The 25,295-nt window shown below is 48.9% G+C and overlaps 13 protein-coding genes across 13 annotated transcripts; 4 read left to right on the top strand and 9 right to left on the bottom strand.

The window, feature by feature from the left end:
- Window positions 1-865: 865 nt before the first annotated feature.
- Window positions 866-1,783, bottom strand: N7481_005949 (putative proline utilization protein PrnX; the record flags this gene model as incomplete). Its single annotated transcript, XM_057265168.1, has 1 exon — window positions 866-1,783. The coding sequence occupies one exon, from the start codon at window positions 1,781-1,783 to the stop codon at window positions 866-868; it is 918 nt and encodes a 305-aa protein (XP_057122888.1).
- Window positions 1,784-2,311: 528 nt separating this feature from the next.
- N7481_005948 (proline dehydrogenase family protein) lies at window positions 2,312-3,736 on the bottom strand (the record flags this gene model as incomplete). Its single annotated transcript, XM_057265167.1, has 1 exon — window positions 2,312-3,736. The coding sequence occupies one exon, from the start codon at window positions 3,734-3,736 to the stop codon at window positions 2,312-2,314; it is 1,425 nt and encodes a 474-aa protein (XP_057122887.1).
- Window positions 3,737-5,221: 1,485 nt separating this feature from the next.
- Window positions 5,222-6,997, top strand: prnC (delta-1-pyrroline-5-carboxylate dehydrogenase prnC; the record flags this gene model as incomplete). The annotated part of the gene is made up of 2 exons (XM_057265166.1): window positions 5,222-5,347; window positions 5,399-6,997. 2 exons carry the CDS (start codon window positions 5,222-5,224, stop codon window positions 6,995-6,997), a joined length of 1,725 nt encoding a protein of 574 aa, XP_057122886.1.
- Window positions 6,998-7,243: 246 nt separating this feature from the next.
- On the bottom strand, window positions 7,244-8,372 carry N7481_005946 (sugar phosphate isomerase/epimerase family protein; the record flags this gene model as incomplete). Its single annotated transcript, XM_057265165.1, has 2 exons — window positions 7,244-7,897; window positions 7,980-8,372. The coding sequence occupies 2 exons, from the start codon at window positions 8,370-8,372 to the stop codon at window positions 7,244-7,246; spliced, it is 1,047 nt and encodes a 348-aa protein (XP_057122885.1).
- A 506-nt stretch (window positions 8,373-8,878) lies between these two features.
- Window positions 8,879-10,427, top strand: N7481_005945 (6-phosphogluconate dehydrogenase, decarboxylating; the record flags this gene model as incomplete). The annotated part of the gene is made up of 2 exons (XM_057265164.1): window positions 8,879-9,574; window positions 9,639-10,427. 2 exons carry the CDS (start codon window positions 8,879-8,881, stop codon window positions 10,425-10,427), a joined length of 1,485 nt encoding a protein of 494 aa, XP_057122884.1.
- A 121-nt stretch (window positions 10,428-10,548) lies between these two features.
- On the bottom strand, window positions 10,549-12,197 carry faeB-2 (putative feruloyl esterase; the record flags this gene model as incomplete). Its single annotated transcript, XM_057265163.1, has 2 exons — window positions 10,549-11,792; window positions 11,861-12,197. 2 exons carry the CDS (start codon window positions 12,195-12,197, stop codon window positions 10,549-10,551), a joined length of 1,581 nt encoding a protein of 526 aa, XP_057122883.1.
- A 1,053-nt stretch (window positions 12,198-13,250) lies between these two features.
- Window positions 13,251-13,749, bottom strand: N7481_005943 (uncharacterized protein; the record flags this gene model as incomplete). Its single annotated transcript, XM_057265162.1, has 3 exons — window positions 13,251-13,267; window positions 13,359-13,426; window positions 13,484-13,749. The coding sequence occupies 3 exons, from the start codon at window positions 13,747-13,749 to the stop codon at window positions 13,251-13,253; spliced, it is 351 nt and encodes a 116-aa protein (XP_057122882.1).
- Window positions 13,750-14,858: 1,109 nt separating this feature from the next.
- On the top strand, window positions 14,859-15,779 carry N7481_005942 (cysteine hydrolase family protein; the record flags this gene model as incomplete). Its single annotated transcript, XM_057265161.1, has 1 exon — window positions 14,859-15,779. The coding sequence occupies one exon, from the start codon at window positions 14,859-14,861 to the stop codon at window positions 15,777-15,779; it is 921 nt and encodes a 306-aa protein (XP_057122881.1).
- Window positions 15,780-15,964: 185 nt separating this feature from the next.
- Window positions 15,965-16,919, bottom strand: N7481_005941 (heme-containing dehydratase; the record flags this gene model as incomplete). The annotated part of the gene is made up of 2 exons (XM_057265160.1): window positions 15,965-16,305; window positions 16,406-16,919. Coding segments are annotated over 2 exons (855 nt in total), but the record flags the coding sequence as incomplete, so codon positions are not given.
- An 821-nt stretch (window positions 16,920-17,740) lies between these two features.
- N7481_005940 (carbon-nitrogen hydrolase family protein) lies at window positions 17,741-18,869 on the top strand (the record flags this gene model as incomplete). Its single annotated transcript, XM_057265159.1, has 3 exons — window positions 17,741-17,910; window positions 17,992-18,431; window positions 18,481-18,869. The coding sequence occupies 3 exons, from the start codon at window positions 17,741-17,743 to the stop codon at window positions 18,867-18,869; spliced, it is 999 nt and encodes a 332-aa protein (XP_057122879.1).
- Window positions 18,870-19,187: 318 nt separating this feature from the next.
- On the bottom strand, window positions 19,188-20,117 carry N7481_005939 (alpha/beta fold hydrolase; the record flags this gene model as incomplete). Its single annotated transcript, XM_057265158.1, has 1 exon — window positions 19,188-20,117. The coding sequence occupies one exon, from the start codon at window positions 20,115-20,117 to the stop codon at window positions 19,188-19,190; it is 930 nt and encodes a 309-aa protein (XP_057122878.1).
- Window positions 20,118-20,374: 257 nt separating this feature from the next.
- abr2 (laccase abr2) lies at window positions 20,375-22,405 on the bottom strand (the record flags this gene model as incomplete). The annotated part of the gene is made up of 6 exons (XM_057265157.1): window positions 20,375-21,425; window positions 21,475-21,597; window positions 21,655-21,825; window positions 21,884-22,054; window positions 22,109-22,167; window positions 22,214-22,405. 6 exons carry the CDS (start codon window positions 22,403-22,405, stop codon window positions 20,375-20,377), a joined length of 1,767 nt encoding a protein of 588 aa, XP_057122877.1.
- Window positions 22,406-22,854: 449 nt separating this feature from the next.
- N7481_005937 (GMC family oxidoreductase) lies at window positions 22,855-24,551 on the bottom strand (the record flags this gene model as incomplete). The annotated part of the gene is made up of 3 exons (XM_057265156.1): window positions 22,855-23,439; window positions 23,465-24,274; window positions 24,330-24,551. The coding sequence occupies 3 exons, from the start codon at window positions 24,549-24,551 to the stop codon at window positions 22,855-22,857; spliced, it is 1,617 nt and encodes a 538-aa protein (XP_057122876.1).
- Window positions 24,552-25,295: the final 744 nt, after the last annotated feature.

Below are 25,295 nucleotides of genomic sequence, written 5' to 3'. Positions count from 1 at the left end.
TGGGGGGGAAGGGTTGAGGTGATCGCAATGTGTAATGTAGGAAGAGCAAGAATTGGGGAAGTCGGAAGGTCGGGAAGAAGGAGAGAAGCGGACTTATAATTGGAGACGGGGACGGAGAGACGGGCAGGCGATCAAGCGCGCAGAGGAGAAACCACGGCTCGCCCGCCCCGCATCCTGGCAGACTCTTGCAATGGGATCCCTGCGCCCCGGTGGCCCAAAGTTATAGAAAATAAGATTAATACAAATTATATATGGGGTTCCTACTAGCATATTTTTAGGTCATTGATTCGACGTGATCGGAGATACATTCATTGAAATTTATCTCACAGTTCCAACCCAAAAGATATAGCAAGTAGTGTAGGCTAGGGTTCAAGTTCCCATCGGCGCCCAGTCCGAACGCCCGGCATAGACTATCCGGCCAGCACTGACAGTCTGATAAGCCAGTTTTCTTAGGCTCCCTTTATTATGTAGACTGGGACGATCACTGGATATGAGTATTCTAATCTCTCACCGAGGCTGACAATGATGCTTATCTACATCCACTATATTAGCTACTACATACTATTAATCTACAAAAATGGATATACTTCTAAAACCCCCCTGTGCTGAAAGAATCCAGAGAATAAGTCTGCACGTACTAGCATACATGTATTATATTGAAACACGTATGATCTACTTACCTATCATAACGTATAGTTAATATGCGGAGCAACTCTCATGGTTGCACTTCTAAAATCCATCAACCTGAGTCCCCAGCCCCAGCTCAGCCCCAACATCTAGTACCTTCTTCCCAATCACAAGGTCCATCAATCCCATTCCCACACATTTATAAATCACATTGGCACCAGTCGGAATCTTAATCCCCTCACCAGGCCCAATAGAAGCCAATAAATCGCCCATCTCCGTCAAGTGGTCCCCCTGAACCCCTGCCGTAATCAACTCCCCCCGATTCCTCCAGACAAGCCGACTTGGAATCAACATAGATCTTCCCACCCCCCGAAAGCAGGGTTTCGGTATCGATTTCATGCATGGGAGGCTTATAAGACCCAATGAGAGAAATAAACCGCTGCTTCGGCACAGACTGCAGAGCCGAGAACGAGAAATTCGGCTGCAGAGAAGGCGTGCAGGAGAAAATGACATCGGAAAACTGCAATTCCCGCAGCAACGTCTCGTCATAATGCGGCGTGTCCTCCTTTGAAATGGTGGTAATCTTGACGCCTGGATTCCGCACTCGCAGGTCCCCAAAGACGTCGCGCTCCATTTCATTTAGTCGGGCCCGGCTCCGATTCACAAAGACTACCCGCCGGATTTGTTCCGGGTACAAGAGTAATGCGAGACGGGCGTGCCATTCTGCCTGTCGACCGGAGCCGAAGACGAGGATATTTTCCTTTTTAATGTCGTGGCTGCGCACGAAGAGTGTCATTGATGCGAGCGCGGTGCGGAAGGCTGTGATCTCGGCCGCGGCGAGAAGGCCCTGTAAACGGCCGTCTGGGGAGAAGAGGTTAATCACGCCTTGGATGCCGCCGGGTGCGACGGTCACGCATTTGATGCCTGTAGTCTCTGTGTTGGAGACGGGCATGAAGATGCATGTGTTGTCGGCTTTTGTGGCGAAGACTGTTCGCAGGGGTTGGTGGATCAATTTGTCTTCGGCTGGAACTGTTGGTTTGGATTCAGCGGAGATGGCTACGAGGGCCTTGCACAGTTCTGCGATGAACTCGTGGCATTGGGATTGTGTCAGAGTGCGGAACAGCTTGGCCACGTCGGGCTCCGAGAGGATATGCATCTTAGATGATAAGGTAGGCTTCTTTGTTTGAGATGGGGTTTAGTATATATTCTCCAGGACTCGTGGCATTCAATTGATCGCGAAGGGGGAATTGTATTTGAAATAGGTGTGTATCAGTGCGGAGGAGGGGGATGGATATTGGCACCAGGCGACGACTGCTACTCCGGAGAGGGGCAACCGGCGGGGAGATCCACAACTTGTTCAACAAGTTCGAGCAGGCGGTTCCGGACTGGAGCATGCGGAGGGCAACAAGTTCCGCACACGCGATCATTATTGGCTGGGTTTAAATCTACTTGGATTTAAGATACTAATAGTACTATAGTCTTTGAATTTGAACATCGAATTTATTCATTATGAAACAGCAAACGTGACTCGTGAAACGCTAACGCCCTCTATAGATGCGTCCCAGTAGTGGGGGGTATGCGCAATGCAGGAAAAGTTCCCAGAAGTGCCCGAGTCGGGTCACAGGAAATGGGAGAGAAACATAAAAGTAAGAAACAGGGATTTTTCCCTTTAGTAAAGTGCAGCTCAGTTGCTACGGGCGAAAGCGTTGCGGCAGCGACGCTTCAGCTCGGCGAACATGGCCACCTGGGAATCCTTGGTGCGGCCAACAGCCTCAGTGTTCTCAATAGCACGGCGCTGCAGGAAGCCCATGCACTCCTGGACAGAGCCCCAGGTCAAAAGCTTGAAGACGTTGGGGGCAGCGACAGGCGAGGCACCGACACTGTTTTCGGCGTTTTCGAAACCCTCGAGCAGCTCACAGCTGACCTCGTCGGCCATTCCTTGGAGTTGGGCGTAGCTAAGATCAACATCATAGTTTTCACCACGAACAGCCTGCTCCATGCGGATAGCGTGGGCCTTGCGAACAGAGTCACGGTTGTGGGTGGCGATAATCACATCCAGGGAAGGGAGCTCGGTGGGAGTGTCCTTGGTGGGAGCCTGGAGCATGGAGTTGTACTTGCGGGTAAGAAGAGCCTCGACAACCTCATCGTAGCAACGATCAGTGTCCTCCTTCGTAGCCCAGATCAGGTGGCGGGGTTCGGTCTTCATGTAGGCACCGCGGACGAGCTTCACACCGAGGGTGTATCCCTCTTGGCGAGCAGTTTCAAGGTGGCGAGCGAGAGTAGCGGGAGTCGAGCGAAGGTATCCTTGGTAGGTGCCATAGAAGATGGCGCGGCCGGGGGTCTGGGAGTTGCAGTACTTCTGGTACTTCATGATCCAAGCCTCAATGCCGGGCTGCACAGCCTGCTCTTCGGCGTCCACAAGAAGGCGCACACCGCGGGAGATAGCCAAGTCGCAGACCTTTTGGATGGAGGCATCCATAAACTCAGTAGGGTCGGCTTCCTTCTGGAGGAGACTCAGAGCGTCAGTGCCCATGCCAGTGAACTTGAGGGCAACAAAATCGCCTTGCTGAGCCATATCGACAGTTCGCATAGTACCATCAAACCACATCTGGATCTCAGCCAGAGCGGCCTTCTCATCACGAGCAGCATCCTGGTTTTCTCCGACCAGAACCTCGCGAGCATAGCCGAGCAGGACACCGCGGCATCCCAAATTCTTGATGTTTCGGATAGATTCCTGGACCTCGACCTTGTTCTCACCAGCGTTGAACTGCTTGTAGATAGTGTGCTTGACAAGGAAGTTCAACAGTGGGTTCTTGGAGACATCCCAGAAAGCAGAGCGAGGGTGTGCCAGGTGAGAAAGTGTATAGATGCAAGGCCTCAAAAGGATAGGAGAAGAGGAGACGGAAAGGACTAGCAAAGAGCGCAAGACCGAGGAGAAGGGGAGCTTGGCGAGGGGAGCTGCCAGCGACTTGCGTGGTGGGGGTGGGGACTGGGTGAATTGTTGCAGGATGTTGCTAGCAGCGACGGAGGATCTGGTGTTGCTAGTACCGCTGACGAAGCGAGTGTTGGCACCAGTGGTGCCAACTCGCACCGCGCGTGCAGTCTTCATTGATGTGTGTGTGTGTGTGTGTAGTGTTTTGAAGATGGGTGGATTGTGAAGATAAGGATGGGAAGCAGTTATGAGAAGGAAGGAAGGAAGGAAGGAAGAAAACCCAAAGATCGGTTCCGCTGAAGAAGTATGAAGGTTCTGGTAGGTCGAAGAGAGTGAAAGAGTCAGGGCCGATACCTTTTTGCCAGGGCCTTAATAGTTTTAGTTGTGACAAGACCCGGTGGCAAGCGTCTGACACCGGTACGGTGAATGGGCCTGACTGCCGGCAACTACTTACTCTATTGGAGACTACAACCCCAGAAATTCTCGGTGAATGTGCTGTTATGGATCATGGGATTAGGTACGGGAAACCGGGTCGGTCAAGGACTCCGAAATTATTATTCATAGAATTCGTGAATGAAACCTATGCACATATCTTTCCTGGACTGATTTTTTCTGTTTATACTAGGATACCCCACAACCCGACCCCCGACCCCGACCTATCGGCACGTCCTGCCTTTAGCATGCATCAAAGCGTTCAAACGGATTCGCCAAGTGGTGGTCGGGGCAGGGATCCGACTCATGATAGCCATGAATTTCCTCTTTCAGGTCATGTCACGAGATATCCGGCAAGGGACTCCCCTGGAAAATCCTCGTTCGTGAGCATCTAAAAATGCTGCAGGATGACGAGAGCCGCTTGCCACGGGCCGGTTGGCTACTGGATTACGCTTAGTGCGATCTCAGTGGAAGCTGCATGGTCCACTTAGCCGCCAACCGGCCCGGTCAAGTCAGGTGATACGGTCAGGTGCCGTAGGCTGTGGGTGAATACTGACTAATAGCAGTCTATTCAAGATCATTTTTCAGATCCTCCTTCCAACTGGACATGTCCTGTAGTACACAGTTCTGCTGTATGGACTACGATGTAAATCTTTTGGCTGCTCAAGTCCACGCGAATCCTGGGGAAGGGCTTTCTTTAAAGAATGGTCAAAGCGTAGCTCTATGCCTATTCGAGCTTAGCTCGCGGATCTTTGTCATGCAGACTTTGAAATATTCAATGTGTCCAATAGGATGGGTTATTTTATTTGTAGATATTGTTATACTATATATGATCTGGTCTTTAACATACCGGAGGCACTCATTATGCTCCACACCTACTCGTAGCTACTCAGTATTCAATACTCAATACTCGATCCTCGTAGAATATTGTAAAGGTGGGACTGGCAACGGCGAGTCTGACCAATCACCGTCGACTCCGGCCCGGTGACTCCACCCGGATTCTTGCCGGCCACTGCTGATTTGCCTTCTTTCACGGTCAAGTTGTACGGAGAACGGCGTACGAGTACAATGACCTGTGGCCGCAATGCGAACACTGCACCGGCGGTAGCCGGTCATTTCATCATTGGTACCCCGCGTTCTACTTTTTTTCTCCTCTCGACTTTCTCTTAATCTCCATCTTCTGCTGGAAGCTAGCTTTGACACTCCCATCTCTAGTTTCAATTCTACACAATGCAGTCCATCCTGCGCGCGAGAGTGCCTTTGTCGCGGTGCCAACCGCTTGTCAACCGCATCCAGTCGCGTACCCTTGGTACCTATGCGACTTTCAAGATCCCCCAGATCAACAATGAGCCGAACGTGAGTAGCTTTATAAGGACGCGCTGGGCATAGCTAATTGGACCCCCTTAGAAACACTATGTCCCCGGTTCCCCGGATCGCAAGGGCCTGGAGGATGCCCTCGCTTCCTACAAACAGCAATCCCCACTGAACCTGCCTCTCATCGTCGCTGGCAAGGAGATCAAGACCTCCGAGACCTTCACCCAGAGCAACCCGGCCACCCATGCCCCGGTTGCTACTTACTCCAACGCCTCCAAGGCCGATGTTCAAGCTGCCATTGACGCCGCTCTCGCCGCACGCAAGTCGTGGGCTGATACCCCCTTCGCGGAGCGTGCCAGCATCTTCCTGAAAGCTGCCGATCTGATCTCGACCAAGTACCGTTACGACATCATGGCTCTGACCATGCACGGCCAAGGCAAGAACGCTTGGCAAGCGGAGATTGACTCGGCCGCAGAACTCATCGATTTCTTCCGCTTTGGAGTCAAGTACGCCGAGGAGGTCTATGCTCAGCAACCCGTTCACCACGCCCCCGGTGTCTGGAACCGCCTGGAGTACCGCCCTCTCGAGGGTTTCGTCTACGCCATCAGCCCCTTCAACTTCACTGCTATCGGTGGTAACCTGGCTGGTGCTCCCGCTCTGATGGGCAATGTCGTTTTGTGGAAGCCCTCTCCCGCTGCCATGGCCTCCAACTGGCTTGTTCACCAGATCCTTCTTGAGGCCGGTCTGCCCAAGGACGTCATCCAGTTCGTTCCTGGTGATGCCGAGGAGGTCACCAGCACCGTTCTCGATAACAAGGAATTTGCCGCCCTCCACTTCACTGGTAGCACTGATGTCTTCCGTTCGCTGTATGGCAAAATCTCCCAGGGTGTGGCGGATGGCAAATACCGCAGCTACCCCCGTATCGTGGGCGAGACCGGTGGTAAGAACTTCCACCTGGTCCACAAGTCCGCCGATGTGCGTAACGCCGTGGTCCAGACCGTCCGTGGTGCCTTTGAGTTCCAGGGCCAGAAGTGCAGTGCCACTTCCCGTGCCTATGTCGCTTCTTCCATTGCCGACGAGTTTGTCGAGGGCGTCGCTGCTGAGGTCAACAAGCTGAAGATTGGCGAGCCTACCGAGTTCTCCAACTTCTGTGGTCCCGTTATCCATGAGGGCTCCTTCAACAAGCTCGCCGGTGTTATCGATGAGGCCAAGAGCGACCCCGAGCTTGAGCTCCTTGCTGGTGGATCTTATGATTCTTCCAAGGGATGGTACATCCAGCCCACTGTCTATCGCACTGCCAACCCCGACCACCCTCTCCTTTCCCGCGAGCTTTTCGGACCCGTCATCGTCATCCACGCCTATAACGATGCTACCGAGGCCGACTTCCTCAAGATCTGCGACAAGATCGACAACACTAGCACCTACGGCCTGACCGGCTCTATCTTTGCCCAGGACCGCGAGGCCGTTCAGGTTGCCAACGACGCTCTGCGCAACGCTGCCGGCAACTTCTACATCAACTGCAAGAGCACTGGTGCCGTCGTCGGCCAACAGCCCTTCGGTGGTGCTCGTGCTAGCGGTACCAACGACAAGGCCGGCAGTGCCAACCTGCTCTCGCGCTTCGTCAGCCTGCGCTCCGTGAAGGAGGAGTTTGTCCCCACCTACACCGTTGAGTATCCCAGCAACGCCAACTAAGGCGGAGAGGCTATGATTCCATATTGCTTTTGTTAATCTTGTATGCCTCATGATATCACGGCGTCGACTTGCATTTTAAAATGGCGTTTCCTTATATCGAAGTCCAAAGTGGCTCCTTTGGTTGTTACTTGTCAAAAGATGTACATCTACAGAATATCCAACTGCGACTTGCAATTTGCAATTTCATCTCTACACTTGTAAACCGTAACGATTTTCGTTGAATCAGTAACATGCGTTTATTTTCGTCTAATTATCCGCGCAGTTCTTCAGGAGCTTCTGCATATTAACCATCGCCTTCTTCGCAAAGTCATCCAACTCATACTTCTTCCCTTTACCGTCCGGCCCTGCATCAAAAATCTCCATAGAAAACCAGCCCCGAAACCCCGTCTTTAGCACTGCTTTGGCCACATCCTCAATGGGCAAATATCCTCCATCATACGGCATAGGCCGATAGTCATGACTCCACCTTCCCCGCGCTCTTAAGCCCCCAATGACTTTGTCCTCTAGCGGTGGCGAAACCTTATAGGCGTCCGAGATCTGAAGCAGATATATCTTATCCGGTGGAATAGACGTCGCCAGCTCATCCATACTTGCATCGAACCGTTCGCGCAATTTCTCCCGAGAGACATTCTCAATCAAACCCGACGACGTGGTCGGGTCGCCGTACTCGCTTCCAGCAGTTTGGAAAGTATCGAGACAAAGGCCAATATTCGGACGGTCCACATCGCGCACGATCTCCCACGCGCTTTTCCAATCTGGTGCGTGAGTGGCCCAGCACCAATTTTCAAAGGCCATGCGGAAGTCTTCTTTCTCGAGCATTTGGGCTAGTTCGCGCAGGTCGGCGACGATGTCTGCGCGGTTGGTAGAGATCCTATTGGAATGTATATCTGTCGCTCCAACCTGGGTGAAGATGTATTCTGGTCAGCTTCAAGTTTGACATAATCCAGCTCCCAATTGCAAAGTGATAATTGGCAAGATATACCTGTAGCAAATCCGTTCCCACGGTTCTCATAATCTCAATCCATCCCTTTGCCCTGGAGAATGCATCTTCCCGCTCCGGCGAACCCTTCGGCCAGCCCTCGAAATTAGCAAAGGGCTGCAACATCATGATGCTTAACGAATTGGCGTCGCAGAGTTTGCGGATCTCGGAAGCTATGCAGAGGAGCTTGGTGTAGTCGTTCGGTTGAACTGGTTGGCCGAGTAGATGGGTTCCATGATCGATGATATCAGGGAATGAGAGTTCGATAGAATTGAAGCCTGCCTTGCTGATTGCTTCGAGTTTACGGGGAAGCGTATCACTTGGTCCGCAGCCAATCGAGCAGGATGCATAGGCCAAGGGAATCCCTTGTACCGATGAATATGTGACTGGGGCCATCTTTCTCGCACTGTGTTTGTAGAGCTTGTGTAGATTATTTATCGCGACCGTTGAATTGAAAAATGCATGAAAGGCGTTGATATTCAGATAGAAAAAGTCTTCATCGGTTTAGAGACTCGATCGAGGTTTCTTTCTGGATGTACTATGATGTAATCGTTTGATTGAGAATTGGCCTGTGTCGTCAGGGCAGCATCATGTGGAGTAAATCCTGCGGTATATCGCTAATTATAGTAATCAAACATCATAAAAGTTAGTATTGCCTCTCATTATTGGGGAATATGGCACTGGGGCGATAAACAACATAGAATCGCCCCGTGGCGGTTTTTACTGATTTCATATTGACATGACCCCGGACCTTTCGCCCGGTCGCCACCAGTCCCTAGTTCAAGAAGACAAAATTTGTTGTAGCTATATCTTGAATAATCTATTAAGTTACACTTTTATCTTTCTTTTTATCCTTTTTTTCCTAGATTTGAACACAAGTCAGTTTGGACTCAGCCGCCACCATGCCGTCCAAACCAGTTCAGCAGTTCAAGCATATTGGTGTTGTCGGGGCCGGAAGCATGGGCTCGATGATGACCTTCGCCTTCTGCGACCTTGGTCTTGATGTCTCAACCTGGGACGTGGACAGATCAAATGTCGATAAGGTTACCAACTGGGCAAAGAACTACAAGAACGCCAGAGGAAACATTCATGGATTCTACAACATCGATGATTTCACCAAGAGCCTCGAGGGCAAGGGTGAAAGAAAGCTATTCATTTTCTCCGTCACTCACGGAGACCCCGCAGATTCAGTCTTGGGCAAGATGAAACATACTCTCAAGAAAGGCGATATCATTCTCGACGGCGGTAACGAGAATTACCGCAAAACAGAGCGACGTCAGAAAGAATGCGAGAAAATGGGAGTCAGTTGGATCGGAATGGGTGTTTCTGGCGGTTACCAGTCTGCTCGACGGGGACCTAGTCTCTCGCCTAGTGGAGATCCCGAGGCACTGAAGATTGTCATGCCTCTGCTGGAACAATACGCTGCAAAGGATCCTAAGACGAACACGCCTTGTGTGACTCGCATTGGACCCGGAGGATCGGGTCACTTTGTCAAAATGGTTCACAATGGCATTGAAGGCGGCATGTTGTCTGCTCTTGCGGAAGCTTGGGCCTATATGACATTTGGACTGGAGATGAAGTATGAGGAGATCAGCGACGTCTTTGCTAGTTGGAATGAAACTGGCGAGCTGCGTCGGAATTTCTTGCTATCAATTGGCGCAGATATCCTCCGGACCAAGAGAACCCCACAAGGCGACCAAAATGGCGAGGGGGGCTAGCAACGACGATGGATATGTCCTGGACGATGTTCTTGATAAAGTTGTCCAAGATGACGACAACACGGAAGGAACTCCTCTCTGGTGTGTTATGGAGTCCGCTGCTCGTCACATCTCTTGCCCGACTCTGGGCGCTGCGCATTACATGCGTATTGCGAGTGGAAACCGTGCTGAGCGGGCTCGCGTCTCGAAGAAGCTACATATGCCTTCACCAAGACCAATTGAACACAAGCGTGATCGTAAGACAGTGCTTGAGCAGCTTCGACGCGCTGTATATTGCTCATTCCTGTCATCCTTTGTTCAGGGTCTTGAGTTGATCGCTCGCGCATCCGAGGACGAAGGTTGGAATATCAATATGGGCGATTGTCTCCAGATCTGGCGAGCAGGCTGTATCATTCAGTCTGAGTATATTGCAGATCTCTTGCAGCCAGCACTGACTAAGAATCCGATGACAAATATGAAGTTTGTCGATGAGGTGTCGCGTGAGCTGCATCGGAACTTCGACGACCTGAAGACCATTATCATTGAGGGTACTCAGTCTGATCAGTATATGCCGGCATTGTCAGCAACACTGGAATACCTCAAGTATGAGGGAGGACTTGAGCTACCTACCAAGTTTATGGAGGCTCAGATGGATTACTTCGGTGCCCATTGTTATAACAAGCCTGGAATCCCAGGAGAAGATCCTGGTCCAGTTAGGAAAGGCCCACACCACTACGAGTGGAAGGTTGCTTAGTGTGAAGGTATATATATTCAAGTTAGAATTATGAGTAACTATATTGAATTTGACAGTTTCCGTAAAATGTGAATTGACATGCTATCATTGAAACAAAAACAAGCAAGCAACTTGTAGGTAATTAAACACATTGCCAGGCATTCTCGTCGGTATAGTCTCCAGGACCCTTATAGACATTGTGACGGGGGTATTTGCAGTGCTTGCGGTGGTATTCAATCTTCGAGCCAGGGCCATTCGAGAACTTAGCCCCACGAACGTAATCAGGAGCAACACCCTCCTCAACCCATTTGACCATAGCCATGAGGACATTGTCCTTGGGATCACTGCCAGCATAGGTACCGGTGCCCTGGCCAATACCATACGCTCCATCACCACCACCACAGTGACCCATGCCACTGATTGTGAAGAAACGGTAGAATTCATCTAATTCGGAGGGTGCCATGTCCATTTCCTGCGCAACGCGAGAGTAATACCACTTGGAGTCGTCCGAGCTGATAAGCTGATCCTGCATACCATGATAATGAAGGACCTTGCCCCCGGCCTTTTGGAACGGCGAGATATCGGCGTTCCAAGTCTGGATATCATATGGGTTCTGAGCGAAGGCAGCAGCGGCATCTTTGACGGTCCAATTTGCGCCACTGTACGAAGGGTCGTTGTAGACAACGTATCGCCACCAGTCCTTGCTGTATTCGAAGGGTTCACCGTTGTACATGATGGGCTGGGCCAGAACCTCGGAGCCAGGCTGCATGCGTGGATAGATCAAAGTTCCATTAATCCCATAGACAGGTGATAAAATCTGTTGAACGGTGTTGACCTGCTCCGGGGAGAGACAGTTTGCTTTGCTTTTGGCGTTGGACTTGCAGATAAGCGTCTCCAAAATAGGGTGGCACATATCCGTGTCTTCGATGATGCCGTCCTTGGCTCCATCAATGGCATCGCATTGACGAATGATCTCTTTGTGGGCAATCTTCCATTCGGCAGCTGTAAGGTATGTCTTGGAAGAAGGGGGTCCCGTGATGGGATAAAAGTGTGCACTCCATGAAAGCAATCCAATGAAGTTTATGGCAGGAGCACCTGCGACAACCCCATCGAAGTCATCGGGGTACTTCTGCACTGACTTCCACCCCTGTCGACCACCTGTAGAGCATCCGAGGTAATAACTCTTATCGTAGCCATTATCGTAAAACTTCTTGGTGAGCTCCTTGCCGACCACAACTCCAGTGTGGATAGAGCGATAGGCAAAATCTTCAATGACCTCAGGGTGTTTGTAGAATGGTTCGCCTGAGGTTCCATTGTGTCCATTGTTGGCCCCAACCGTAGCAAAGCCTAGTTGGGCAGTATATGCCAGGTCGTAATATTGAATGCCTAGAAGTTGTTAACGCGATTGTCACAAAATAGCTTGTGTTGTTGCGGCTGCATTTTTTTTCACTCACATCCAGAAAGACCACCATTGCCAGTGCTCAAGAAGCGGCCCTTGTACTCTCGTGGAAACCAAGCTTCCAACGTTATTTCACTACTGTTGGAGGTAGAAACGGCCATTGCGACACGGCAAAGATCCACCGAGACAGACTGCGAGGATGCACCACAGCTGGGTGCATTATCTGGCAGAGACAGGTTGGTACCAGCCTGCACGTATTCGGCGAAGTTGACCTTGACATTGGGAAGATCGATCTTCTTTGCGAATTGGCTGCATTTGGACTGGAAAGCATCCTGACTGGCAAGGGCCAGCGAGCCCAGAGCGAAGGGGAGAATCGCGCTGAGTCGAGTCATGACGAATTACGCCAGAGAGCAATTAAACCGCTCTAGATATTGAGATTGGCGTAGATAGTAGTGTTCGGAGGAATAGACAGGTAAATCGACCATGATAGATGCGCTCGCGCGACATATATGTATCTGGCATGTTTCAGACTCTCATCACCCCCTTGACGACATTCGCGGGATCCATCGAAGCCGAGAGTCGGCATTGGCCGAAGGATCATCTCCCGGTCGTCTCAAGCGTCGATCTCAACCCAAATCAGCAAAACACCGAGGATGAGCCGGCGACGGTGGAGTTGAAACCAACACAAGACGAATGACAGGAGTCAGAGCAAATGGTGTGGACCGAGATGAGGAAGTGGCTTAATGCTTTTCCCAAGATCAAGTGGAACCTCCAGGTCAAGTGGCAGAAGGGGAAATGAGCTAGGCATGCCCCAATTTCCCCGATGGCTGCACTTGAGGAATCCGGGGACTCCACAAGTGCGGGGGCGGTGGTGCCTGGCTACGAAAGTCGGCATTTCACTATCCGCGGCTCATGGGAGCCTAGGCAAATCGGAGGATTAATAAGATTGCCAATGCATGAGCATGTATTAATAAGAGACGGAGTGTATTTCTCGTATGTAAACATCGCCGTGACGCCAAATACATCGAGCTCCGAGGCTTGACCGGCGTCACGTCTCAACCGTACAGATAATCTCTCGCGAAAAAGTAAAGATTTAAAATACAATATAGCATCTGGAAATAACGGGGTTCGAGAATTTAACGTATAGCTGTCCATTGTTGGCTTGGAGGACCTACGCCCTTTCTTATTGCCAGTGCAATCAATCCTCCGTTTTGATCCTTCCAGGCGACTTGTGTCGTCCGAAACAGGGAACATAATGGTATCGATAATCTTGATGCTAACTTGACATATTATTGACCCAACCATCGATAAAAGAATGTGTTTTCATTGTAATACTAGTAGTATGATATATCTCGTTCGATCCTTGAGTTTTCTCCGAGTACGTCAAGTATCGTACTACTAGTAAACGCATATTTGCCAAAGCATCCGGGAAGCCTCAGATCTGACTAATCATCGACATCTACTAGCAACCATAAATAGTAGCTAGGATGAGGAAAATGTTAGATAAAATGTTGGAAGATAAGGACAGGCAAGTTTCAGTATGCGAGACTTACAAGACCAAGTGATGTACTTTCCATAGCCCATAGCGACCCAGTTACCATTGGTGAGCTTGGCCCAACCACTAAGTGTATTCACTGTCAGTTTAATACTGCTACTAATAATGCGAGCTGATACATACGGGTCACCATTCTCGACGGTAGTGCCAATTCGGGTTAAGCATTTGATCGAGATCTTTGTTCCCTTGGCGTACTGACCAACGGCAGTACAAGAGCTTTTTGGGCAGGTCCGGTAGCGAAGCCCATCTACCAGAACCTTGCCGGATACAGCGCGCTTCTCTAGATTGCGGCTCTCCACGACAGGAGCATCGGGAAGGTTGGTCGGGGCCTCTTGAGTCAAAGCGAGGGCCGGAAGCAAAGCAGCAACAGCGAGGGCAGAGAACTTCATTTTGAATGAGTCTTGAATTATCCTGATATCTGGATTGAGTACTTGAAGATGATATAGATAAAATTAAGGGTAGACGGAGGCTTTTATAGTGCGACTTTCTAATATTTCCACCATTTGTCTTTACATCTTGCCTTGGCTCTTCGTGTTCATACGAGGCTTCAGCCATACCAAGATTCTGATATACGAAAAGGATCAGCGCTTGCTAGTCAATTGATCTCTGCCAAGATGTTTCAAGTCGTTGAATGCGACACCGAGGTAGCGTAATCGAGTAGCGGATAAGAATATCGTCACGTCGAATGATAATAAAATGCTCTCGAAGCTAGACACCTTTCTTACAATTTTCGTGGTACATCAGTCAAGACCCGAGGGGCATACTTTCAAAAGCAATTGGTTACTCCCTGAGATCCCTCGTTTAATTGCTTTGGGCAAGCTAGCATCGAGTGTTTCTGTCTTGGCGATGGACCCTCGTAAATAAGGTTATAAGCAAGGCGTTCGTATATTCCGGAGGATTGCTACCTAAACAATAAGCCACTGAGGTGAAACTGCACTTCTCCGGCCGGCTTGGCATTCGGTGGGATACCTTGATACAGTTAGGTGCTCCTAAATTAGAAATTGAGCCTCGTGTTCGTATTGATAATGGATTAGGGATTAAATTGACGGAAGCCTTAAAGAAAACATGATTAAAGTGAGCCACGACGTAATTTAGATATAGTAATATGAACTCAAATAGAAAGAGTATTAACTCAATTACGACCTATAATAGTGGACGGGGACTTTGGGCCTAAATTAGTAGACTGCGTTGTGGGAAATAGGGGTGGGGAACCCAGGGACCGAAATGCATGTATCCGTAGTGTATGCATATTAGCATGCGAAAGAGCTTTCAGAGATACGAATGATTGAGTTTCATGAAAACATCCAAGAAGAAATGACATTTCCTGCTAAGCTGAGAATTGTCGTCAGTCGAATTAATTGGCAGAGAAAGGTTTTTCTTGCTCGGCCCTGCTTAATCCCTCGGCAATCGGGTTTGTACATTTAGCATCGATAGTGACCCCGCACATTTTCTCCCCAGCAAGTATCCGTCACCCCAGGATCAAAATCAAAATACTGCGATGATTGAACGAATTGGCAACGATCCATCCAACTTTTGGACTTACGATGAGGAGACGGGGCTTGTCGATCTTTCGCGAGGGGCTGGGCTGGGCAAACGGCTCACAGTCGAGACCACAACCGGTCCTATTCGGTTAAACCCCGATACGAGCGTAATGATCATTGTCGACATGCAGAATTTCTTTTTGTCGCCTGCCGTTCGCCCTCGAGCTAAGCCTCAAGAGCCTACGCCCGCTGAAGGGGCTGCGGGGGCATTACTTGGCATTGGAATCCAAGCCGCGCGAAGCCGTGGCATTCGTATTGTCTGGCTCAATTGGGGCCTTACCGAGGAGGATTTGGTGACAATGCCGCCTGCAGTGATGCGCGCATTCGGGCCATATGGCTCGTCACGCAACGACATGAGCAAGGCTGTGCCATCCCAGCCGGGCATGATTAGAACCAAGAACCGTGAGCTGTACAAGGGCCTTGGGGCGGAAATTGGCCCTGTGAACCTTGGGAATGGATGCCAAGTGGAAGGCGGGAGAGTGCTGATGAGAGGATCATGGAATGCTGCCATTTATGGACCCCTGGAGGAGAAGTACCAGACGAACAGTTCTGACAACACTTCGCCAGTGACTTCGAAGCCCGACGTCCTCATTCACAAGAATCGCACATCTGGACTTTGCCTCTCCAACACAGACCTGGAAACATTTCTAGAGGATAATGGAATTACGACTCTGCTCTTTGCTGGCGTCAACACAGATCAGTGTGTTGGTGGAACATTGATGGATGCTTGTAGCAAGGGATACGACTGTGTTCTTCTCCGTGATGCATCCGCAACGGGTACTCCCTTCGGGGCGAGTGAGACATGGGAGTGGAATGTGACAAACTCCTGGGGATGGGTGACAACCTGCAAGGCTCTGGACGATGGGGTAACACTTTGAATGAGAACGGGTGCTGATCGGATGGGAGGAGGATGCACGGAAAGGAGGTTGGTGAACGCGAAGAGAAAAAAGGGAGACAACAAGGCGATACCGATGCCTGAGGCATCCTAAGCTTCAACAATCAGCCTCATTTGGAATACTAACGTCGTTTTGAATAAGGAAATAGTAATATTTACTAGGTCTTCTCACCAGGATTCTTGGTGACCTGCCAGTGCCATCCAGCCCGTCCCCTTCTCACAACCCACGTATTCGCATTCAATCTCTCCGTTTGATAAAACAGTTGTTTCCACCCAAAGTACGAGCTTGCCCGACTCCATGGCACTATTGGGGCTATATGCCCGCATGAAATGACTGCGCAATGCCGCATGTCCCTTATTGGTGCGCCCGATTTTCTCCATATGCTGCAGGTCTTTGAAGTAAAAGAGTTGAGCCTTTTCGTTGTAGTTGAGAGCTTTAGGCGTAGAATCTCTATAGACACCAGTTTCCGGTGCATAGCACATCCGGGAACCCAAAATCCCAGTCAGGACTAGCTGAAGAGAGATCTTTCATCCATTGCGTGACAGATGAATCGAAATTGTCGTTCCAGTATTCTTTTTCATCCGCGGTGATATTTGAATGGTCTTGACCCTCAACCACAAAACAGATATTGTCCGGAAATTTGGTCATCAAGATGCGCCCAGGTCGATCCCCGCCGAGAGAGTCTGGTATGGGTTTAAAGGCTTCGAGGTCCCGTTCGATCGGCGAGTCGAAATTATCATTTGAATGAGCAGCCATTCTATGCCGATAGCAGCCCCAGTATCCAATCTTATCCCCAACTGAAATTTCAGTTCCAAGGTGGCTTAGTCCAACAGGCTCGCTCTTGTTTGTTATATACTGTGTTCTGGATGAATCTGGAGACATAATCTCTCTCCACATACCAGCATCAACGGGCAGGTTGTCCCAGAAGTTTGAGACCTTTTCACTATCCCACCAAGCTAGGTATGAAGTGCGAGACTCCCAATAGCCGAGCCATATCAAGGGTTTCCCCTCTCTAGCTGCAGCACATCCATCATGGTTTTGAACAAATAGGTCGAGATGGGCAGTGTGAGAAGCAATCAGGTCATGGAACTCCCCTTTAAGGGTCCGCACTTCTCCGGGCTTTCCTCGCCGTCAGGCAACTGAAGCCCAAAAATTGAGTAGACAAAGGGTTCTTCTGAAGATAATTTCACCGCTAACATCGCGTGTAGTCAAAATTGGTGTTTGGTCAGAGGGATACAGGGAGGCTAATACGTGCAGTCTTGTTCTCCCCTGAGGTAGAAAAACATGAATGAGGAAAGATGTTAGACTCTATCAACATATGGTGTAGAAGTGGAGTTGGGATTCTGGATATCTAAGTTTACGGCGCTCCATATGCGCCGTATAGGTCTCAACTGGGCAGCCCGCAAGCATCGTGTAATCAACGAAACGATTTGCGAAAATTTTCATTCCGCACCTCACACACCTCATGACTAAAGACATTTCAATTTGCAGATAGCAGATTAACTATCATGAAAACGAACCCCGGGGTGAAATATCAAAGCATGCTGATTCGATACCAGGAGATTTCCTTGTTTTGCGATCGCTGCGGAGGTTATGCTTCCGCAAGTACCGACTTAGACCATTTGTACTCATTATGACGACCAGACATTGGGAACATTGACGAAATTGTTATCGCGGATTTAATTGGAAGATAGTACTAAGCTATCTGGAAGCCAAGATAAACCATAACAAAGTGCGGAATCTTCCGCATAATATCATATCAGCCCAGGTACCTGGTGGATTGGGTGAACTTCACCCGAAGCCAGCCTGAGCCTTGTCGGGCGGGGTAGAAGTGGACACATCGGCACGCATAAATATATGAGAGCCCTCTCTTTGCTGTCTCGATTAACACACTGTATCGTTCTCTGAATAGATCAAGCTTATATCACCTGTACCAAGCCATCATGCACAAAAGCAATGTCCGTGTTGCGGTCACCCAGTCCGAGCCTGCCTGGATAGATCTCGCTACCGGCGTGACAAAGACGTGTGACCTGATTGTGGAGGCTGCAAAGAACGATGCAAAGCTGATCTCATTTCCCGAATGCTGGATACCTGGCTACCCTTGCTGGATTTGGTGAGTGCTTGAGTAGGTGCTTGAGTAAGGGAGAATGAAATCAAGCGCATTTTTCTTCTGACATAACATCATTCTTCAAAGGTCGCGGCCGCTTGACGTTGAGCTAAATGTCGCCTATGTAAAAAACTCTCTCCGTCTGGGCTCTCCGGAGATGAAGCAAATCCAGGATTGTGCCAAGGCGAATGCAATTGCAGTATCTCTGGGATTCTCGGAGAATCACAATGTGTCTCTCTACATTGCCCAGGTGATGATTGACACTGATGGAGAAATCAAGTTCCACCGTCGAAAGATGAAGCCTACACACATGGAGCGTACCATCTTTGGCGATGCCTCGGGTGAATGCTTCTCCAGTGTTGCAGAGCTTACTTTTGCTCGAGTTGGTGCCTTGTCTTGCTGGGAACATATCCAGCCACTGCTAAAGTACCACACGCTTGCTCAGCAAGAGCATATTCATGTTGCAGCGTGGCCAAGTGTGTTCCCGCATACCGGAGGACAAGATCTGTGGTCCATGTCGGCAGAAGGTTGGTTGGTCTCTTCGGTGTGTGAAGTCGCTGCTGATGTCCATCACAGGTTGTCATAGTTTGTCACAGACATATGCCATAGAGTCTCAGAGTTTCGTCCTTCATTGCACCGCAGTTCTTGGGCAAGGCGGCATCGACCAAATGAGAACCACTGGTGGCGTGCTCATGTCTTCGCCTGGCGGAGGAAGCTCTGCTATATTCGGCCCTGATGGAAGAAGGCTTACCGAGCCAGTTGAGAGCACCACCGAGAAGATTATATATGCAGACCTGGCCATGGACCTAATTGTAGCCGCCAAATTGTTTGCGCATCCAACTGGTCACTACAGCCGCCCAGATCTCATGTCACTGAACGTCTGCACTCGGGCGAAGAAAATGATTCGCGAGGAAGAGAGTGAATCAACAGAAAGAGTTAGCCATAATCTCAGTGATGAAAAATGACTTCTATTTAGATAGCAAATTTTTCATACGCCAAAGCCCTCTTGAGTCAGGACAATCATAGTCGGCATGTATTTTCCAAGGAGCTTTGGCTTTGAGTCCGACATTGAAAGAGGTATACGAGTTCAAAGGAATGTCAAAGGACTCAAAGATTGGCCTTTCTTGGGTTCAGGGCGTAAAGAGAAGCGGCCCGATTTGGAAGCGATTGGTACGTGACCTTCGATCGCAAGTATAGAATTTAGTGATTTTGTAATTGCGCAGCAGACTAGAAAATTATCAAATTTAAGGAAGCTTTACAGATGAAGAATTACTTCATATTCGTCAAATGGTCTTTCTCGCCGTGACATGACTCAACCACCACCCCAGCTCCAGCCCCAGCCTCCCTTCTTGATCATACATAACAAGATGTCCCGCATCCTCAATTAATACCACATCGCGAGCATTGAGTTTTTCCTTCAGTCGTGCAGCTGTTTCCATCGGAATCCATCTGTCTTCTTTCCCCCATATGATTTGCACCGGCATTCTTTTCCCCACCTCGGGGTATATATGCTCTACCTCTTCCGTGTTACGGCTATTGGCCTGCACCATCTGCCTAATAAAGCCCTTTCTACCATCTGCATTCAAAAGCCATGGCCTCTTCAGCATCTCCATGGTGTCCTTTCCAATTTCTCTATATGCCGCATCCCGAATGTATGACTCGACCACACCCTCGAATACTGGACCTGTCAACGCATTGAAGACGACCTCATTTTCAGCGATCAGCTTGAATAGAGGCTGACCAAACGGACCTATTGCGACGACATTTATCAAGCATAGACTTGCATAATCACAGTGGTGAATTATATGTGCCCGGAGACACATCAGGCCTCCATGATCATGAGCAATAACATGAGGCTTTTGCTGCCAAGTGCGTGCCCAAAATTCAAAAAGCGCGGCAAACACTTCCGACTGTCGGGCTAGATCTGCATCAAGGCTCACTTTGGTGCTGATGGTATCCTTTGTGTCTGGTAGTGGACTTCCAAGAGGGCTATCACCGAACCCCGGATTGTCGAAGAGATAGACGTGAAAGTATTTGCAAAGGGTTTGGGCATACGTCGTCCAAACTCGAGATGACCAAGGTGTACCATGTACAAAGACAAGCGGGGGTGAATTGGGATCACCTAATGAGGTCCACTGAATCTCGTAAGTGTGGGTGGAACTAGAATGGTGGAAGGTTTGCGTGAGGTCAAGGGCGGACGGAGTTGAATTCATATTGTGTATCAGATATTATGAGTAAACTTTTGTGTGCAAGACTTGAAAATATGATTTCGTGTTCAGAGTATTGAAATAAAATCGCTCCTAAATATTAAATCCTTGGGAATGTAGGAAATGTACATTTGTAATGTCGTATGCCCACAAATCGTTTTCATTGGTCAATTACGAAGCAACAAATGCACAATGACACACACATCTTCCAACTAACTATTATCGGCATTAATCCACATTGATTCCATTGTACCCCATCATAACTAGTTAACCTCCATGGGGCCAGCATCTGGCCAAGCATCAATACCGTCCAATAGTACCAACCCCATTCCAGAAGACAAATGCGTCTCCATGTGACAATGCAAAAGGAATGCACCGGGGTTTTCAACATGATAGCGAATGGCGATCCAGGCTTCTCCGGCTGGAGACGTCACAAATGTATCACGGTAAATGGGCTTTTCAAGAAAGCTTTGTGGAGATTCTTTGGAAGCCTCTGCAAGGGAATTCCATGTAAACTTTCCTCGGTCGGCCCCCATCTGAAACGCTTTGTTGGAATGTTTGTGTATGGGATGAGGAGGCTGTAACTTTGTTGGCTCCGGAATCACGAGTTGAAATACAATATCCACCCAAGTGTCATTCTTAGTCTCGATTTTCAAAGCTGATTGCAGACCAGGTGCATTTGGGTCCAGTAAAGCGGGCTCCATTGCAGCGAGATTTGCAGGGAGAAATGTAGTCCCATCTAATGTCCACTCCCAGGACGAATTGAGACGTCCGAGCGAGAGAAGATGGAAATCATCGGCATCATCCGCTGGCAATATTGGTGGATATGGTGGAAGGTTGTTGGTATTGAGTGGGATCACAGAGGCCGTTGTGTTGATACCGCCATAGTCGATGTAAGGTACCGACTCATATGTGGTTTGTTCGCCACCCTCGTAGCCGAGAACTGCAAACCCGGAAATTATCTGGTTTCCATTACCAGCAACTCTCATTGTATAATTTGCGGGCTGTTTATCGAGTCTGACCATGGCTGAGTATCGTTCTCCGTTGTAAATCGGAACCTGATGAGCCAGTTGAGGTTCGATATAGTGGCCATCAACCTCGTATATGTACATCGGGTGCTCATCAATTGATACCGTGAGAGCTTTGAGGCTGGCGGCACTGATGAAGTTGAAGCTTGCCCATTTTTTGTCCGCATTTACCTGGATGGTAGAATTCGTGCCTTGGCTTGGGATGCATCCGGAGTTCAAATTCCCAGGAAGTTTTTCGGGATGATGATCCCAATCTCCTTGTAGAGTGGCCATGAAAGGATCGCATCTTTGTAATATAATTAGTAACATTCACCAAATTAATATTGATCACTTACCCTTTGTCAGTCAGAGGTTCGGTCACAACTGCCCGAATCTGTGGCGGCTGCAGGGCAGTAAGTTCTTCTGGGTCTTTGCAATAAACTGATCCTCCGCCATTGATAAGTACACTATCGGAGCAACTTAAAGAAATTTAAGTCAGCAGTCTCGTATGGATCATGAGAGAAGTAGAGCCTCACAAGATATCGTATCCGGTCTCCATTATAGCCTGCATGTATGCATCTGAAGTGAGATGGTCCCAGTCGGAGAGAATTACCAGGTTGGCATTTTGCTCTGCAAGCCTCATGGCTTCAACATCATCGGGATCATCAGATATCATGGCAAAGGGCGAATCGTTATCAGCCGGTGGCCTGGAGATAATGTTAGAATGGAGAAAAGGAGTTATAGTGAGATTTGGATCTGCCTCACAAAACTTGAATTGCACCATATAACCCATCCATAATTCGGTCTTTGTCGTGAGAATGGTACCAATAAGTTCCCTTCTGCGTAGCTGTCCACTGGTACGTGTATGTTTGACCGGGTTGTATAGCCCACTGCGATAATCCAGATACTCCATCGGCCCAGGGTGTTCCTTTCTGTCTGAACCTCAAATTAGCCAACTTTAGTCTTAAAGTATGACATATGATTTCTCACTCAATTCCATGGAAATGTAAAGATGTGTTGAACGGTAGATGATTGGTTACATCAATCTTCTGCGATTAGCAACATAACACAATTTGAGGTTTGGTTGGAACTCACAGTGACTACATCGCCCTGGTCCATGATCAACGACGGCCCGGGAAAAGCATCATTCACAAAAATCATGTCGCGCTCGACGCCATTGGGCGCACCCTTCTCCCATGTGAGATCCAAGGCAAAATTGACCTGGGCCGCTTGTGTCAAGGCCACAAGCTCTAGAATCGCGGGCAGTAACATTTTGGTAGGCGCCATGTCGTGCTAGGCAATATTCCTCTGAGCTTCTTTGATGCGATCGGCAAACTTTTTCAAAAAGTTGAAACGCGTGGCGGAGTCTCGAGATTTAATGTCGAGTTTGACCCCTACATACATGCCAAGTTGTGGACTGGCTTGCGCGTTAAGGTTCACATTCCTGTCGCTCCAAAGGGACCACAACAAAAACATGGCCAGGTGTCAAGACTTTCAGACCGAAACTCAAATGAGGAACAAAATATTGAGTTCAGTTATATGAGAATTGTATCTGATCAAGGCAAAACTAGACTTGTGCTGGTAATAGTACTAGGGGCCCTGGAGGCCGATGCCATACCTATTTACGTGGTTTTTAAAAGTGTACTGATATTACAGGACGACCTAGGTATGTTCAAGTTCTTGACATCCAAGTTATGATGTTCAGGGTCTATGCTTCCGCTGATGCTTGTGGTTGCTCAAATTCCTCGAATCAAATCAGCCGCCCGCTCAGCCACGGCATAGACAGTGGCCATGGGGTTGGCATGAGGCGTAAGAGGGAAAATGCTCGCATCAACAACGCGTAGATTTTGTGTACCATAAACCTTCAGATCTTGATCCACCACTCCCCCAGCAGAGCGAGGAAGCATCGCGAGAGTCCCACAGATATGATGGGTTGTCAATGCGTTTTCACGAATGCTGGCCTTTATTGACTCAATGTCATTAGGTACATCACCTAAGTCGAGGTATTGGCTAAGAGCCGGAGTATTAATCAAGTCGTACATATTCCGCACGTTTCGAGCTAAGAATTCGAGATCAAGCTCGTTGCTCAGGAAAGCTGCATCCGCAATAGGTGTCTCCGAGTCTTTAAACCGGTTGGTGCTCGCGTGCAAACTTCCCCGTGAAAATGGGTAACTGTTTATGACGCCCACAATGGCTAGTTCCGGAGAGGCGAGGGCGATGAAGGCACTGGCGGAGGCCTCGTTGGGATGCTGGATAATCGATCGTATTATTCTGTTGGGTCCATCCTCGGTTTCGGTATACGCAGCGAGAAGCTTATTTTGCTCATTTGAAGAGACTCTCATGAACCCCACCCCCCTTGAATCCAAGATTGGCCTCTTCGACTCCTGATTTGGCTTTGATAGGAACAGGTATGATTTTCATGAGGTGGTTTTGAAGATTCCGTCCCACGTTAGGCTGGTCGATCTTCACTGGAATGCCGAGGTTGCCCAACCACTTGCTGTCCCCTATACCGGAGTGCTCTAAGATCATGGGCGAACAAAAACCCCCGGCCGCCAGAATTACTTCTTCCTTTGCCTTTATAGTTATAATCTCCCCATTGTAATCGACGCGAACACCAGTCGCCAATATATCCGGAGATGAATAATCAAATAAGATCTCGTGCACTGTGGTCTCAGTGCAAATTCTCACATTCGGACGAGACGCGGCCACAGTGCCATACTGGCTGTCGGCACTACTGCGCTTGCCGGTTTTGGGATTGATGGTAGAGAACAATGGCCTGGTCCCAGTTGTTGTATTTTCGGCGAGAAGGTCGGCATTGTTGGTCTCGTATCCCTGGGACCTGAACGCATCGTCCCACGCTTGAGTAAGTCGCATTCCAACCTTATCCTCGACAATAGGGCAACTAATTTGGATTGGGCCAGCTGCTATATCGTGTTGCTGCTTATTGAAAGAGGGTAGTCCCTCCGGCGCGGTGACGGTATAGCATTTCTGGAGGTAAGGGCGTAGAGATTCCCATGTCCATTTATCATTTCCAAGCTTTGCCCAAGCATCGATACCCACTGGAGACGGAGGTACAAATGCTAGTCCGTTGATTGCCGATGAGCCCCCGAGTACTTTACCGGTCTGGTGATCTTGAATGCGATCGTTAAGGCCAGTCTGATATGTCAATATGTTTGATTCTCTTCTGGGTGTATGGGGATGGATTGCATACCTGAGGAATGAAACTGATTTTCCGATTCAATTCGGAGTCGGACAAACTATTCCAGGCATCGGGGTTTTGTATTCTTGGATCTTGCCTCCCATCGGGGCCGGCCTCTAAAACAGTGACATTGATATTCGGGTCCTCTGATAGTCGACAAGCAACGACTAATCCAGATGTTCCACCCCCGACCACAATATAGTCGGTTTCATGGGGTAAATTGGGAGAGGCCATCGTGGTGGAAGCGGTAACAGGGGATATCTAGAAATGAAGAAGAAAAGAAAACACAAAGGAGTCCCCGGCATAAGGTGACGATAAATTGATAGACGTAAGCGCGAAGCGTCAGACCACTTTCCCCGCTTCTCTTTATTTCGAAATGGGTACAATGGGGGGGCCTGAAATCATACTAATCACTAATTGCAAAGCTTGTCATATTGCGAAGAGTCATGATGGCCTAGGCAGATCAGAATCAAATGTATACTGTTGATCCTATTAGATAATACTTGATACAATACTATTGCGTGTCTAGAAAGGTATTTACAGTGATAAACTTCATATTTTAGTCGTCCAGAAGTTTTCTCCGCTTCAAATTGGTAGTTAGTCCGAGCGCACAGGCCAGTTATTTGTATCGCTGTATTAAGTTTAACAGTGCGACGTTGACCCACTATTACTTGCTGGTCCATCTATTCCAACGTTGTTTAGATATAACTAAAGCCACTGGCCAGGATGACTTGATTGACGAGGTACCAGGTCAGATTTTGGGTCAGGATGTTACAACTCGATTGGCCCTGAACTGACCATGGATGTAGTAGGATTCACCATGATGGATTTTCTAGGGACTGGCTTAGGATTTGAAGTATTCGGAGTAAAGTGAGGTTTCTTGTCACCTGTAGCTCTAGTACGATTACTAGCTAAACGGCTCAGATAAATAAAAAGCGAAATGTGTAACTTGAAATAAACATCCTGATGTTCCAAGGT

This window comes from Penicillium waksmanii, assembly GCF_028829765.1.
Source record: "Penicillium waksmanii strain IBT 27052 chromosome Unknown utg000005l:1.0-5232799.0:1.0-5237142.0, whole genome shotgun sequence".
Taxonomy (NCBI): domain Eukaryota; kingdom Fungi; phylum Ascomycota; class Eurotiomycetes; order Eurotiales; family Aspergillaceae; genus Penicillium; species Penicillium waksmanii.
Note: the sequence above shows the minus strand (reverse complement) of the source record. Positions and strands in the feature narration are given on the sequence as shown.